Source organism: Pezoporus occidentalis, unplaced genomic scaffold (genome assembly GCF_034315485.1).
Source record: "Pezoporus occidentalis ecotype Australia unplaced genomic scaffold, CSIRO_AGI_Poc_V1 ctg116, whole genome shotgun sequence".
Lineage (NCBI taxonomy): Eukaryota > Metazoa > Chordata > Aves > Psittaciformes > Psittacidae > Pezoporus > Pezoporus occidentalis.
The window spans coordinates 1273777-1290597 of NW_026912951.1; the positions used below are offsets into that span (position 1 = coordinate 1273777).

General features: G+C 39.9%; 1 protein-coding gene across 7 annotated transcripts in view; it reads right to left on the reverse strand.

The window, feature by feature from the left end:
* Positions 1-16821, reverse strand: part of KAT6B (lysine acetyltransferase 6B) — a 115812-nt gene that overhangs the window by 47356 nt on the left and 51635 nt on the right. For 6 of the 7 annotated variants that reach the window (XM_062639287.1, XM_062639314.1, XM_062639303.1 and 3 more), the window contains exons 3-5: positions 9136-9244; positions 468-583; positions 219-300 (exon numbers count right to left, since the gene is read on the reverse strand). In XM_062639287.1, coding sequence (XP_062495271.1) covers positions 219-300; positions 468-583; positions 9136-9244 — 307 coding nt within the window. Of the gene's footprint in view, positions 1-218; positions 301-467; positions 585-9135; positions 9245-16821 lie in introns of those variants that run through there. The other variant, XM_062639323.1, reaches the window with a different exon arrangement.

Genomic DNA, 16821 nt, shown 5'->3' on the forward strand with positions numbered 1-16821 from the left:
ATTCACCTGGTCAATGACCACAGACCTTTATTATTTTCCTAAGGAGAAAAAAAAAAAAAAAAAATCTCAAGAAAAATAAAATTGGTTTTGACATGATTGAAATCGTACTCTTTATCAACGTGAAAAAAAAAGGCAGCACTGTCAAGAGCTTTTGGTCACTTAATATGAGAAAAGACTGTGAATGAAAGTATTTTCATTGAAAGGATTATTATTATCACCTTTTGGCATTCGGGAAAGTGGTGGGTCACAGCACTCCATGTGGAACCCTCTATCACAGGAGTCGCAAAAAAGCATGTTATCCTGAAGGGAGATGGGGGGGGAGGGAGGGGAAGGAAGAGGAAGAGGAAAACAAGACTTAATACAGCATTGCTTGAAGTTGTACATCAGTGAATTGTATTTGCACATGCTAAGTACAGAGTTATGGTAAACAAAGGAAAGCCAAACAACAGACCAACAGTCTAACTTACTGCATTTTTGCCTTGGATCCTACATGCACTGCATGTCTTGCATTCAATACACTGCCATCTTAAGGCCTTCACATTTGATGTTAACTCAGGACAGAATTTCAAACATGATGGATGCCCTAAAGAAAAGAAAATATTTAAAGCTTGAGATTTCAGATTGGGAAGACAAGTTTTTAAGTTCAACAGAATGTAGCGAACACCACCAGCACCAGCTGTTTTCAGAACTTTGCAACACATTACTTAACTCATCTGCTTCATACAGAGATGCAGCCTAACTGCCACAAAACTCATTTATGAAGAGAAGTAGGAAGTTTATTCCTGCTGTAACTGACACCTGTGAATGGTCTACACAAGCACCTGGAACTGAATTTTTATTTTCACTAGGTTATTTCCATAGCATATTAAATTACCATTGGTTCTGAAAAAGTATTTTTACTAACTTGACTCCACTCCCTCCTCACAGCAGTGCAACATAAACAGAGAAAATCTTAAGATAAAACCATATTATTTATCTAAATATACTGTGTATCTACCACAGAAACGTAACTGTCTGTATTTTTCATTCCAACTTATTACTTAATTATTTACAATATAATTTCAGAGCAGTAGGAAAAAAAAAAACGAAGCAGGCAATTGGCACAAAGCTGACTGAAAGGAAGACTGTAAACGGGGCAGGGCTGGGGAAATGAGGGAAGCTGAACTGCCACCTCCCACGAAACTACTATTCCCTGGTGTGACCATCCTCTTTTCGTGGTAGGCTAGAAGGCCTATGTGGCTTTTCCAATTCATACAAGACATGAGAAAAATGAACACATACAGTACTTTAGGCAATACCAGCAGTGATATGCTAACTTCAGAGTATGCCCTTAACCCAGAAAATGTAAAAGCACTGCTAAATATGAAGCGACAATCCTTCCCAGCACTTTTTGCTGGTATTATATTCAAGAACAGCAACCCACAAGTTGTGAGACAGAAGAATCTGTGATGCCAATCTGCACTTAGATGGTTGCAGTGATGTGACTTGCATTGCTTACTTCTCACTGTCAGAGTCAAGATACGTGCTTTCTTCCAGATAACGGTCTAGTCACAGTCATTCAGGCTTTCTCCGCCTGCTGTTTCTCAGTCCAAGACTGAGCTAAATCACCACAACAAGAATGCAAGCTAATCCGTGAGCATTTGCTATTTTTGTCTTCTAACAGCCTGAGTCATGAATTGCAAACATGACTGATGGAATGCAAAAGCCACTTCAGAAAAAGCAAATTTCAGATTTTATTTCCTTTACTGTAGGTAGCCAAGGCTTAATCCCCTTTATGTTAAACTTTAAAAAAAAAAAAAAGGCAATTGTTTAAATATAGCATATTCTCAAAATAAAAATGCAGGAATATAGCCTGTTCATAAAGAATAATCAATAATAAAGTCAAAGAGTAGCTTCAAAACCAACTACATTAAAAAAGCATTGCCATTTGAATCTTTGCATACAGTTTCAGATTACTGAATTTCTGTGTTTAAACTTGAGTATACACTTAAAGCAATTCTTTCTTGAAACTGCACAGCTGAGTTCAATGCTACACTGTCCCCTTCAATAAAGCTTAAGAAGTACTTAATTTAAAAAAATCTGCTAAGATATAAGAAAAAAGTCCCAGAACAGCTGATATTAACAATCAATATCAGAGGAAGACTTATTTCATCAACCATGACTTAACAACTGTATTAACACATTAAAATGTAATCATAAACCAATTACCTCCATGTAAGTACATTTAATTCCAGTCATCCACCCTGCAAAAGTGATTTACTTCAAGGAGCAATTAAATTCTGGTTTAAATTGTTGCTTTTACCTTTGCCTTAAGTAAATAACTTGAGAAGTATAAACATAAGAAACATCCATTCTCACAGCCTGGTAACTATGCACAGATTAGGTTTAACAGGGTTACTTCATTTCTCTGCTATCTACCAATGTAACATTTCTCGTTCAAGCAGTTCCACAGCTTTATATATTTGTTAATATCCTTAAGTGTCAGATTTTACTATTGGACAAAAATTCAAGGAAAAACACCCCAAAGCAATAAAAAAAAAAAAAAAAAAAACACACCACAACCCCAAAACCACACCGCCATTAAATATGAAGATTATGCCTGCAATTGCAAGTCCTTGAACAACAAATAACCAGAGGCTGGAAGAGTGCAAATGGGAATCATCACTATGCATATACCACGTTCTTTTACCGTCTTTCCTACGTATGCACTAGCAGAGACAGCACAGAAATTTTCAGAGTTCAAAATATCCTGTAACAGCTGACAGCAGTCACAGTCTTGAAGACAAACTGACATAGTGCAAACACAACAGTAACAGGTAGAGGTAACCAACCCAAGCCACGAAGTCGTAATCAACACAGGTTTCACATTTAAAAGGGCCCCTTTTTAATTAATTTTGTAGTTTAACAGATTTCTATTAAAATTGACAGTTGTCTTTCAGTCAAATGAAGTCAGTGTGACTTTCAGTGATTTTACAGCTAGTTTCTTTAAATTCCAGAGTTGAAGAGGCAAAGCATGTTTCTGGCTTCAAAATTCACAGTATTTCAGCTCAAACTGAAAATCAAGATCATACCATCTTCTCCATATCCAGAAGCTGATACATCTGTCCAGGGGTTTTCAACACTTGATCAATCTCTAGTTTGAAGTGTTTCAAATGGTAATTTCTCCTGGTTCAATCATTTGACTTTCCTTTAAACCTCAGAAGCATCAATATTTTAATGTAGTACACATGTTTAACAAATTACTGGACATTAAGACCTTTGAAAGCTGGCAATTTCCACTAGGAATACATATAGGCTTACTCTAAGATAAAGCTATTAAAGTTTAAACACTTCAAAATTAGTTATTAACCATCCCAGTTAGAAAAGGTTAACATAGGTAATACGTTGATGTGGCAGAAATAAGTTGAGATCAAGAAATTAAGACAGAATATCTCACTCCTTGAGACTTCAAGACAACTCCTTCAACCCGCTTCCTTTTGTTTCCTCATAGCAAATTTGGTCCTTGTTTATTCCTCAAAGGACTTTACAACAAAACTAGTCTTTTACAAGAATAAGCACTGTATCAGTGGCAACAGTTATATCAATGCTAAATTAGATATACTAGTATCTCCAGTCATTTTTAACTTTGATACACATGTTGGAAACTAATGTACAAGATAATTCGCTAAAAAAACACTTTGTGTTTGATAACATTTTTGTTACAAAGAATTATTACTTAGGCTGACTTTACCTATAAGAAGAGAGAATCAACGCACCTATCTCACGCATATAGCAAATTTTTCCATCTGAAGGTTTCTTTGCAGTTCATTCTTATCCAACTAACCAACCTCCTCCCACAGACAACAGTAATTAAGACTGTTTCCATACCCCTTATTCCTAAAGCATATCCTTTGCAAAGCAATCTCTGCAGAACTTTCGAGATATTTTCTGTCCCTGTTTCTCTTGATGTGAATCTGATGCTTATGTGTTCTGCTCCCCAATTTCGCCTACCCATCTTTGACTGGTAACCCTCTTGCCTTCTCAGCCTAACATACAACTTGAGGACAGTACCCACAGGTACAGGTACTTTCAGCCATTTCTCTCCCCCCCTTTAAAAAATATTTATTATAGTTCCCCAATAACTCCTCTTTCTAAACTTTCAACTTGTTACTCCTTTAGAAAACACCCTGTGCTAAGTGACAGAGGAATGCATTTCATTTCCACTGCCCAAATACATTATCCTTCCAAACATCATAAAATAAGACTAGTAGCAATGCAATGTGAAGATAACTAGATACTCTCTGCTTTCAGAATGCAGAAACATTACCTGAAAATACATGAGCAGCTGACACAGAAACATAAACGAAAGCAGATATGCCAGTAGCGGGCACTGAAATTTACTCTCTGATCAGCTGTACAATCTGCTTGCTGTGCACAACATGTAATTTTCTTTATGTTTGTTAGACAGCAAGACCAGCTTTGACATACACTACACAATGTGCAAAATTACAAATGCAATTACAATAAACCTCCACTTGAGTGAAGTTTTGGTATTTACATATTGCACTGAAATTGTTTTTTATTTTAGTTAGGCATCAGTAGCTAAAGTTTAACCATCCAGCAACCTGACTGGCAATCTCAACGTTTCATTCTTTGTATGTAATACATCTGAGGAACTAATTAAAGATAATTTAGTCTTAATGAATCAGAGAGAATGTATCAGTGTTAATTCACATGGAAGCTGATCCATGAAAGTCCAGACTTCCAGTTCTAAAGCATCTTAGACCTACTGGGGGATTATTACACAACAGAATAGTAGCTGGTATTGAAGCTCACCTGATTAATGTAAACTGCATAGCAGAGTCTAAGCAAGCTCAAATTCTATTAAATTTCCAAATATTAACATGCAGATTTGAAAATACAGGAAACCTGCAAACCATTGCAGACAGTTTAAAATCTGCGGGGCTTGGTTTTGCGTACTGGGGTGAAAAAGCCACTTCCATACTTCACTGTTTAATAATTTGCTCAAATGTACTAAAAAAAAAAATACACTGGCTAAAATACAAAGGATTTATCTGGGGTGACTGATTCAGAAGCACATAAACAAAAGCATATGCTGATTAACTGAAAACACATTTTTGATCAACATTGTTTTGTTTTCATTCAAGCACTTATGTAGCTATCACAGTACCCAAGAGAGGCTATCTTCAACTACATGGAAAGACACTGAAACAACACTTGCACTTCCAGCTTTCTCAAAAGCAGTGCTGGCTTATGCAGACCCTACTGCCTCTCTACTCATTTCCCTCCTGAGCACTTCCCTCTTTCTGGTATAGAAGTTGGCATGACTCCATCATGAACTGCACTGGGGGACCTGATCAAACTTCTTGTCTTTCAACTACTTTTCTTTCTCAGTCCAGTTTATACGCTAATGTCCTGGGTTCAGCAGTAGCAGTCATTTTTCCCCTTCTTGGTAGCTGGTGCAGTGCAATGTTTTGACTTTCAGCTCGGGAACAGAGCTGATAACAAGCGATGTTTTGGTTTGGCCAAGGACTTTGTGAGCCTCATGCTCTGCCAGGGAGGAGGGGAAGCCGGGAGGAGGCAGAGACAGGACACCTGACCCAAACTGACCAAAGAGGTATTCCATACCACAGCACGTCATGCCCAGGATGTAACTGGGAGTTAGCCGGAAGGGCTGGGAGACTGCAGGGTTGGAGGAGGTATCGGTCAGAGCTTGGTCGGGCTGGGGGGGCGAGTTATCGGTTGGCTGGTGGTGAGATGATGTATTCTCTTCCCTTGTTATTTCCTTTATCATTATTATCATTGGTGGTAGCAGTAGTGATTTGTGTTATACCTTAGTTACTAAACTGTTCTTATCTCAACCCGTGGGAGTTGCATTCTTTTTGATTCTCCTCTCCGTCCCTCCGAGAGCAGGGGGAGGGCAAGAAAGGGGGGGAAGTGAGTGAACGAATTACCTGACTGAGTTTAAACCACGACAGTTCTTTTTGGCGCCCAACGTGGGGCACGAAGGGTTGAGATAACGACAGATCTGACCGGATTAATAGTCACTCGTCACAATGCTGATTTATTGGGTCTCAGAGTTGTTTTGCTTGATCTCACAGCTTCAGAATGTTGTAACTTACGTAGAGCCGGTATTTGCTGTGTTAGTGTTTATCAAGTATGGGGCCTGGGCTAAGGTTCTTGTCTCACTGTGCTTTATGGCAATGGCTTGTAATACGGGCGGGCTCCAGCAGCAGGGCGGGACGGACGTGGCCGTGGACTTGTACCTGGCCGTCCGGCTGCTCTTCACCGTCCTGGCCCTCACCCTACTCTCCATCTTCGTGAGGCTGCGGGGAGCCGAGGGGGAGCGGCCCCGGGAGCCGGCGGCTGCTGAAGCGGCCCGGGAGAGCGGCCCCGGGGACCAAGCGGCGGCGGGAGCGGGGCCGGAGGCCGCGAGGGGACGGCTGCCGGTGGAGGAGGTCGGGGCGGTCGAGGAGAGGAAGGAAGGGGCTGCCGAGCAGCGGGAGAAGGCGGCGGAGGAGCCGAGCCTCGCGGCAGAGCCGAGCCCCGCGGCAGAGCCCAGCCCCGCGGAGGAGCCCAGCCCCGCGGAGGAGCCCAGCCCCGCGACGGCTGAGAGCGTTTCCCGGAAGCCGCCCGCCGAGCCCCAGGAGGATGCAGGAGACCACGCAGCATTTCCCAGCAAGGCAGAGGAGGAAGAGCTGGACTCAGGAAAAGAGAAGCTGGAGGTGGGAGAGCCGGCAAGCACAGCAGCTACACCAGCCCCAGTGACAAGTACAGCAGCATCAGTTGAGAGTTCTGAAGGTTTTGAATGGCCTTTGGGTGTCCTTGGGACCTGCCTGCTGATTGTGATGGGGATCAGCATGTTGGCACACACACAGGCTGTGTTCTACCCACGACCATTTTGTCTGATCTCAAAAGTTAAGCAGAGTCAGGTTTGGGTCTTGTCTGGGGTTAGACGACAATACAGGGGGACCAAGAAGTTTTCCCCAAGGCTGGACAGCCAGGAGTGGCAGGGTGTATGTGACAGTATGGGCAAGTATCTAGTCCACTGGGCCCCTCCAGTGCTTTGGAAGCGTCGGAGATGGAAGGCAGCTGTATGGAGTCCCCAGCAACAAGCTGCAGAAACTGCTGCAGGGGACAGTGAATTATTTTGAGCCTGGTGGGCCCAATGCACTTCAGGCCATCAGAGCAGAGATGCAACATAGAGATGGACTCATGATCGAGGGGTGGACTTAGCAATGGACACTATTGCCCAGGTTATTCACGAGTGTGAACACTGCACACAGTCTCTCCTGCTCTGGAAGACTATTACAAGAGATGGAGCCTGACATCATGGACCAGATGGACTCAGCAGCTTTATAGGGACTGGTCTATGCACTAAGATAAGAGTATATTGAAAATATGGGATCTGAGCATGACGTGAATGGTATGGAATAAGGGGTGGATAATGTCCTGGGTTCAGCAGTAGCAGTCATTTTTCCCCTTCTTGGTAGCTGGTGCAGTGCAATGTTTTGACTTTCAGCTCGGGAACAGAGCTGATAACAAGCGATGTTTTGGTTTGGCCAAGGACTTTGTGAGCCTCATGCTCTGCCAGGGAGGAGGGGAAGCCGGGAGGAGGCAGAGACAGGACACCTGACCCAAACTGACCAAAGAGGTATTCCATACCACAGCACGTCATGCCCAGGATGTAACTGGGAGTTAGCCGGAAGGGCTGGGAGACTGCAGGGTTGGAGGAGGTATCGGTCAGAGCTTGGTCGGGCTGGGGGGGCGAGTTATCGGTTGGCTGGTGGTGAGATGATGTATTCTCTTCCCTTGTTATTTCCTTTATCATTATTATCATTGGTGGTAGCAGTAGTGATTTGTGTTATACCTTAGTTACTAAACTGTTCTTATCTCAACCCGTGGGAGTTGCATTCTTTTTGATTCTCCTCTCCGTCCCTCCGAGAGCAGGGGGAGGGCAAGAAAGGGGGGGAAGTGAGTGAACGAATTACCTGACTGAGTTTAAACCACGACAACACAAAGGGGTAGCACCAAACAGTTGGATGGTGCAGCCTGTGACTTTAAACAGCACTGCTATTTTGTCTTTAAGCTAAGACGGACTACATTGCAAAGCTTCAACAAAAGTACTTTCCCAATGCAGCTGTAAGCTTATGGGAGCAAAAGGTTTTCTACTGGCACAGCTAAACAAAAGCAGTCCACTCAACTAACTGTTCTGGCCAAGTAACTCTTCTTCCAGCATAAAGCTATTTTCCACAGGGGATTTTTTTAGAATAGTTAAACTGATCAGAGGATTTTCACATCCAGAACTCTACAGTTGCGCCAGGAAAACCTTTATGGCATAGAGCTACTGAAGAGATTTGCCTAAGTTGCTTAGCCAAATCCCTCTGTGAATCAGGAATAACTTCAGCCAAGAATGTATTTGGTATCATCCAAGTGCAAGCACTGCACAAAGTAACAGTGTGCTACAGCATTTGATTTTCAATATTAACCTAATTGATCATCTTGTTATGAATGAAGGTGCTTCCCTTAGTCACACAGAGTCTGCAAAAGTTGCTGCAACACACAGGAGAGAGGTACACAGGACCAGTAAAGACTCTACATTGTGCCTGACAAGTAACAGGTGCCTAAGAGCTTCATTATGCTACCTGAAATATTATTCAAATTCCCATTTGAGTAACAGATGAACTTTATATAAAAAAACAACCAAAAACCAAACAAAAACAAAACAGAAAAAAGAACAAACACCAACCAAAAAGAACTGGATACACAAGATACAGAACAGCAAAGACGGCTACATATGTCTTTATTATTAGGACTGTTCCTCAGCTTCCAAAATGCTGCAAATCTGTGCAAGCCAAATTCTTGATCGTCTTTTGATGTCACAATCCAAAACTCAGTTTTCAGACAAACACAGATCCCAAATAATAACAGAATTCCTGAATTTTACAACTGTGGTTCCCTTATTGATTTACTCAGGTCTATACTTTCGGCCTAAAGATGAATTCACACCTCTCACTTGTAGTTTTCCAGCTATATCCAAAGAAAGGATGACATTCAGAAGTTCAAAATATTTTTATACCTGAAAAACAGACTTTAATATAAACATTTACAGTATTTTAAGTTCAGCCAACTTACCACTGCTGCCACAGTCTGCACAAGACAACAGCTCCTCCGGTTTTTTTTCACGATTTGATTCTTTCGTTCCCAAACAAAAGCTACATATGGGGATGGGATCAGCTCGTGGCTAGATTTAAAAATAAGACAAAGTTAGCCAGCAAATAAACAAACAAACAAAAAAAAACCCCACAACCCAAAACAAACAAAAAACAAACAAAAAAAACAGAAAAAAACCCACCCCAAAACAACACCACCCCTCAAAAATTCCCAAACACCACACATCTCCCACCTCCCTAAAAAAAATTCTCAGATGTAAGACTTGATACTTTTCCATCCAATACAACTCACACCTCCCATTGAAACTACCGTTTTAGGATAAAAGCAGTGGATTCAACATTTACCCATTCCAGACTGATGAGTGCCATCAGCTATGATATACAACTGGAATAAAAGAACCCCACACAAATCTTTCAGTGTTTGTCAGCAATACACAGAACTCAGAGAAAGACAAGAATTAATACATATTTACTTCCTTATCTTCCTAATCTGCTATGTGACAAACTATCAGAGATTAAATAACCCACTAATTTTTTAACTGCACTAATTTTAGAGTTTTAATGAAACTGCTTACCTGCATCATCCCAAATATTCACATACTAATGACTACATAGAAGTATTTGTAAGCAGATCTGTAAAAATAAAGCTATATGCAACTATTTCAAGTGGGATATTGAAATAATAGAGTATGTTCACAGACTGGCTTCTACCAGCTAGCATCACAATTCAAAAGTTAAGACAGTTTCTTTTGCAAATTCATAGTTTCCAGATTTAGCTAAAAAATGCTATTAGTTCTATGTATCAAAGTAACTGTTGTTTTCACCTTCATTGTTTACATTTCCACTCTGTCACAGTACTTTGAAAGTTAACAATCTTCACTTGACCTACAAATCTGTATTCCATTACAGTTCTGAGAAGTGGAGAATGTTTGTTTTTAAGGGTATTCTTGAGAAGGTATCAGCTCCATGTAGATATGCTCTTATACTTCAACACAACAGAATACAGAAATACTGAAATTAGGTTTATATTATTGAGCTTTAGGATTATGTTAAATCAAGCAATAGATCCCCCAAAATACTGACACAAGCAAGGTAAACCTAACCCTCCCATCAAGGAGGTGCACAGACAGCATCACTGAATCCAATCAGGTTGGGAAAAACCTTTAATATCATCAAGCCAAATCATCACCCCAGGACTGTCAAATGCACCACTAAACGATGTCACTAAAGGCCTCGTCTACACAGTTTGTGAACACTTCCAGGGACAGCGATTCCACCACTTCCCTGCAAAGGTCCTTTCCCACTGAGAAGCTTTTCAGTCAATCTTCTGCAAGCCTGGAGTGTTGCATGCGGTGGTTGCAGCCCAAATTCGCTTTGCCTTGTTGAACCTCATACAGTTGCCTGCAGCCCATCTCTCCAGCCTGTCAAGATCCCTCTGCAGAGCCTTCCTACCCTCCAGCAGATCAACGCTCCAACTTGGTGTCATTTGCAAGTTTACTGAGGGTGCACTCGATATACAACATATCCTTACCCTAGCCTACAACCAGTTCCATACAAACATACTCAGACACAGTGCTTTTTCTGAAAGCTTAGTCCTCAGAAAGTCTGTTCATTGCTCATCCCTAAGCAATCCAGTTATCGGGATATTGACATACCCCAAAGAATATACATAAAAGATGTCCAGGGCCAAAGACTTTTCACAAGTACGGAGATGTCTGGTCTCTTCCATAAACTACAAAAGGGAACTGCAATATTACCTTCTTATATCTAACAGGAGCAAACAACATCTGCAGTCCTTAGTCTTACTAAGACCTCCATTATGGATTATATAGACATCTGAAATATTGGATAACAATATTGCCTGGATAAAAATAACTGAAGTTACAAAACTGGCAGACTTCCAATTTAGTCATGATTTTTTAAAAAAATAAAATAATAATTTATATTCTTTGTCAGTTTTGGCAGGACAGCATTAAATGAGATCAGTAATTCTACAGGTGGAAATGATATACCAATTACCTGCAGATTTTTGACTTGCAAGTTAAAAACAACATATACAATAAAATTAGTTAGCTACTATTCTTGCCAGTAAGATACAATTCAACAGATCTGTTGCATCACTATAAACAGACCTGTATTTGGAACAAAATAGTATTAACAAAAAAACTGACTACACCAATAATCATCAGCAGAAAAATGGTCCAAACACAACTGTTCACTTGCAGGATCTTGTGGACATTTCTAAACTGCTACTTAAAGTTTAATATAGACAATCTTAAAAGAAAGATTATTCTTTTAGTGGAACGCAGTAAAAACCTCCTCTGGGCAACTATGCTATTCTCCTTCCCTTTGATATAACAGTGTGTTAGGCATTTCAGAAAGGCTTGCTCTGATAAATAATTTAAAAGACACCACGTATCATTCAAATCCAGGTCCACAATCTCTTTTATCTGTGGTTTTTTTCCTTGCTCTAGAAAAAGACACAACCATTAGCCAACATTCATTTACTTTCCCATCTCACATTTCCCCCCTTTTTTTTTTGTTTGTTTGTTTTTTGTTTTTTAACTGAAGGTAAAATAAAGGAGAAAGGTTGCTTGCGGTTCAGGGCTACAGAGACTGATGTTCCCAAACCAAATCTAATAATAGAGAGCTTGCAAATCCTATCACTTCACACATGAGTTTTCCAGAAACTTACTGGCTCCAGTATTTTGAAGCCATTTATATTAATAACTGTATTACCGGGCCTGATCTCTGAGCTACTGAAAGGTAAAAAAACCACACATTCTTGTCAGCACAGTAAACAAAACTGTTTTTTTTCGTATTGCTTTAGCTTGCAGTCAAAGCAAAACTATATTCATATACTGTGCAGAGCCTTGGGCAACATGGTCTAGTGTGAGGCACCCTTGCCCATGGCAGGGGGTTTGGAACTAGATGATCTTAAAGTCCTTTCCAACCTTTCTATGATTCTATGATATTGTTAGCATTGTTTCTGGCTCACAACTGTCTCAATTAATATAAACTATGTGGGCTTTTGGTTGGGGTTTTTGGGTTGGTTTAGTTTTTTGACTCTGTCAGAATATAAATCAAACAGAATTGCATCTCCTACCTTTATCTCTTTTCATAATCAGTAGTCTCTCTTCTAAAAATATAGCAACTGACTATCATTATCTTCTGAAAAACAATGATTAGCCAACAGGAAGGTTAATTCTATTTCATCTCTTACAGGAACTAGTATGGCCAGTTATTCTACACTGCAGTATTTTATACCAGATGAGCCAGTAGTATTTGTCTTGTCATTCAACCTCAGTTTAAAAGGAACTTTTATCTAATATTTAAGAACCACATTAAGAATTGTGTTACAAAAACTTTATGGAGTCTGGTCTGCCACTGAAGATAAGTCTAAATAACCCTTATCCAGTAACATACTATTATTTCTTCAACAGAGCCAATAAGCCAAGAAGAATTTTTCATTCCTTTAATGCCAGGAATAAGGAACTTTGCTAAGTGTTCAGTTTTGTAGGTCACTAGAAATTTTACATCCAAATATAATAAGCTGCCTTGTTCAAATAACTTTATTTCCAACTGCACTAAGAGCAAATTTGCAAGAATTTTTTCAGAAAGTGTTCAGAAACTGAAGCCTCACTAAAATGCAGTCAGGCAATAGGACTTTTTTTAGCTTTTAATTTTAAAAGCCATATATACTACAGAGCAACCATCAACTCAGCACCTGTAAACAGGTTATTTTACTCTTCTATTAGAAATTGAACAATACTTATTTAAGCATCAGATATCCAACTGTCATAGTCAATTCTTTAAAGCATCATACGTTCAACCACTGCAGTCCATCTGTCCTCTGAATACACTAAAAACAAGTATCAAATCCTGATATTTTACTGTCAAAAGTAATTTTGGCTCAGAAACCCCTGTGATGCACACACCATGATCACCTGTTAAAATCTACATTAGTAGTTTCCTACAATAAGTAGAAAGAAGGGATTATATTGCAAAATACAGTATATAAGTTTCTCAAGTATATACAAGTTTTAAACAGATTGTATAACTTTACGCTGACAAATCTATTAGTAGACTTTGGTAGGAGATACCTATTTAATCCTGCTATTTGTATAGTACTAACTGTCCTGGGTTTCGCAGTAGCAGTCATTTTTTCTCCTTCTTAGTAGCTGGTGCAGCGCTGTGTTTTGACTTTCGGCCTGGGAACAGAGCTGATAACACTGATGTTTAGTCTGACCAAGGACTTTGTGAGCCTCATGCTCTGCCAGGGAGGAGGGGAAGCTGGGAGGAAGCAGAGACAGGACACCTGACCCAAACTGACCAAAGAGGTATTCCATACCACAGCACGTCATGCCCAGGGATGTAACTGGGAGTTACCCGGAAGGGCACTCACTACTCGGGTTGGGCTCGTTCTGGCACGTGGTATCGTATTCTCTTCCCTTGTTGTTTCTCTTATCATTATTATCATTGGTGGTAGCAGTAGTGATTTGTGTTATACTTTAGTTAGTGGACCGGGGGGGGAGAAGGGAAGAAAGATGGGGGGGGGGGGGGGGGGGGAGTAGAAACTGTGTGGCTGACTTGCCGACAGGGCTTAAACCACAACACTAACATTAAACCAGGCTTTCTTTTTTTTAGCATTCATAATAGGAATGTCTCAAATTCATCCCCCTCTCCCTTTGCAGAGACAAATTATTCCTATACACAACCACTGACTGAGGCTAATCAGAATTCTATCATAAAAACTGTGTGAACCAGAAAAGCTATGCAGGTACATTTTCAAGAGACTGGCTTACTAAAAAAGAGAGTATCACAGTCTATTTAGCAGGCTGCAGTCAGTGTCTCTGCTTTAGACATTATACAAACCATTGCTCTGAACTCGTAAATGTACCACCTTCCTATAAAGGGCATTAAAACGATGAAGTAAGTAGTAAGATCTGCAGTTCAGTTACAGCCAACAAAAAAGTCTGGTCCACCATATACACTGTGCTGGTTTTTTGTGCTGCATAAATACTTCACAGACAAACCAAAACTATCAGTAGAAGTATCATATTCAAGTACCAGCCATGAAGTATCTAGAGAGAAAGAATGAAGACCATCAGATTCGTCATTTCAAAGCAACTGCCTTTCATCATGAGGGCAATACAAACCCATTAACAATTTCATCTCTGTATGCCCAAATATCCTCAACCTGAGTGACAGAAGAATGAAGATTTCAGAACTCTTACTTCACCATGCAAAACAGGAATGCATTAACAGCAGCAGGTGAAGTGGAGAAGGACAGCATCACAAATCATCCCCCTGCACGCATCTGATAAAGGGTAGAAAAAAGAGCAACTACCCGCATAACGAAGAAAATCTATGAGTGAAATCATTCACCATAAAGAACCTTAAATATCATCTAACTTTCACATCTGGCAGAGCAGAAAGATGAGGGAACTGAACAGCAGAGATTAGCGTTTCCAGATTTGGATTACTGCAGTAATTACAAAAAAGCCATGGGCTACCCAAGGAATACTGTGAGGCTTTCAGGCCTAAGAAGGATGCTAGCCCCATATCCACAGACCAGAAAGGACTCAGTTATGCACTGAAGATGTCACTGGAGCACTGGATGGTCCAGTAATACTCCCTGAAAAAGTCTGGGCTCCTCTCCCACCCCCCAAGTCTTTATTTTAGAATAAGCACACCCTCAAAATGCTTTCAAAGCATTTACAATTTTATACAATAATTGTTTGTAATTGTCCTAACACTTCAGAGAGTTTTCAGTAAAAATTATATGATGCATGTACACTAGATTTTGATTATAGTTTAATCATTTCAGTCACTTCAGAAAATAAGAAAAAACATGCTTTGTAAATTTGGGCTACAGATACAGAATAAACAAAAATACTGGTTTCGGTACTTTCAGAAAGCATTTTGTAATGGCTTAAAAAAAAATTAAAAAAAAAAACCACAACACAACAAAAAACCAAACACAAAAAGTAACCATAAAAAAAAAACAAAACAAACAAACAAAAACCCCCAAAACAAACCACCCCAAAAGACATCATTTTCAACTATTTATCATAGTTTACAAGTTCTGACACATGAAGGACTCACTATTCTTACTGCTTTCTCACAGTCTTCACATATACTGGGGCAAGCCCTGAGATTGGTCCACACAAAATCACACTGAGTTAGAAGTAACACCACAGTATTAGCATTTAAACTAGTGCAGTTTCCATATTTTAGCAAAGACTTAAGTAATTTACACAGCCAACAAATATTTTTTTTTTTATTTTTTAATGAATCACAGTTACCTATTCTGAGAAACCAACAGGCTTTGCCACTGCATAGAACACATCCTTGGCAGAAATCATCCTGGACTTCTGTTGCTTTACTTATCTCAAAACTCTGGCCCAAAATAACCTCTCCTTCCTCCCCCGTAGTTTCTGTGCTTGTGGAATTTCTATGCTCATCTGACTGCATTTATAAATTCCCCTGAAATTGCTAAAGCATTTAGCATGTTCTAACATCCCACCCTCAAAAATGTCATACTGTTAAGTCCTGAAAAGTCTTAATTTGGAATATGCAAAGTTACCCACAACTATAAATCCCACTGAAAGCAAGGTTACTACTTCCATTGCTATAGCACTCTGAGGCTTTAAACAGGTCATCTGAAAATGGTTAGGCATTAGCTGTGTACACACAATTACAGTTTAAAGTGCTAGTGTCATTAAATGTTATACACATATTAAAAGACATAAAAGTTTCACTCACATTCTCAAGAAATTTAAGTTTGAGCAGTAAACCCCAAACCTCAACTGTTCACACTGGCAACTACATCTCAGTGCCTTTTCAGAAACACCTCAACATCATCTGACAACCTGCTGGAAGACACATCTTTATATATGATATACAAATACTAGATCTCTATTACCCTAGAATAGAAACAGCATACAATTAATTTCAGGGTTAACAGGATAGAGGGGCAAATTTTACTGAAAATGGAAACTGCCATGACCTTTACTATAAATCTGTGGTTCTGGTCCCAGTCTCTACCCTCCCTCAATCACTTAAGCATTTACAGGCTTAGAAGGACATAAGCAGAAAGCTTGCTTTCTCAGAATCCCTACATTTTCACAAAGCACCTTGAGGTGCTTACAAGGACTTTCACCTGCAACCCCCTTACTGCATCCATTCTGCAAGTAAAGAAGTCCTGGTTCAGGTGAACTAATTATTATAAGGTAAGCTGAACTTTGATTTTTTTTTTTTTTTTAAAACAACTTCCTAATGGCAACTGCACAGTAGACCCCATGTTACCTTTACAGCACCACACAGGTACCACATGGTAGAAAGTACACCAACTCCAGTGATGGCAAACTCCTGCTGATGGGCTATGACCACAGAAGTGTAAAAACAAACCTTAAGGTAGCACCTATACATTCAGCGAGCACAAAGCAGAAGACAGCACTAGGGCAGTTGCAAGAAAGGAGGGCAGTTTCCTAAAAACAGTTTCTAATTTTTAGTTACTGAAAGGAACATTCCTGCTCCTTCCTCCAAACTGGGAAACAATACAACCTAGAACAGGGGAGACAGCAACAACTTTTGCTTAGAGAACAGAATGCACCTTTAGGCTTCAAAAGTCTCCTTTTCTTTC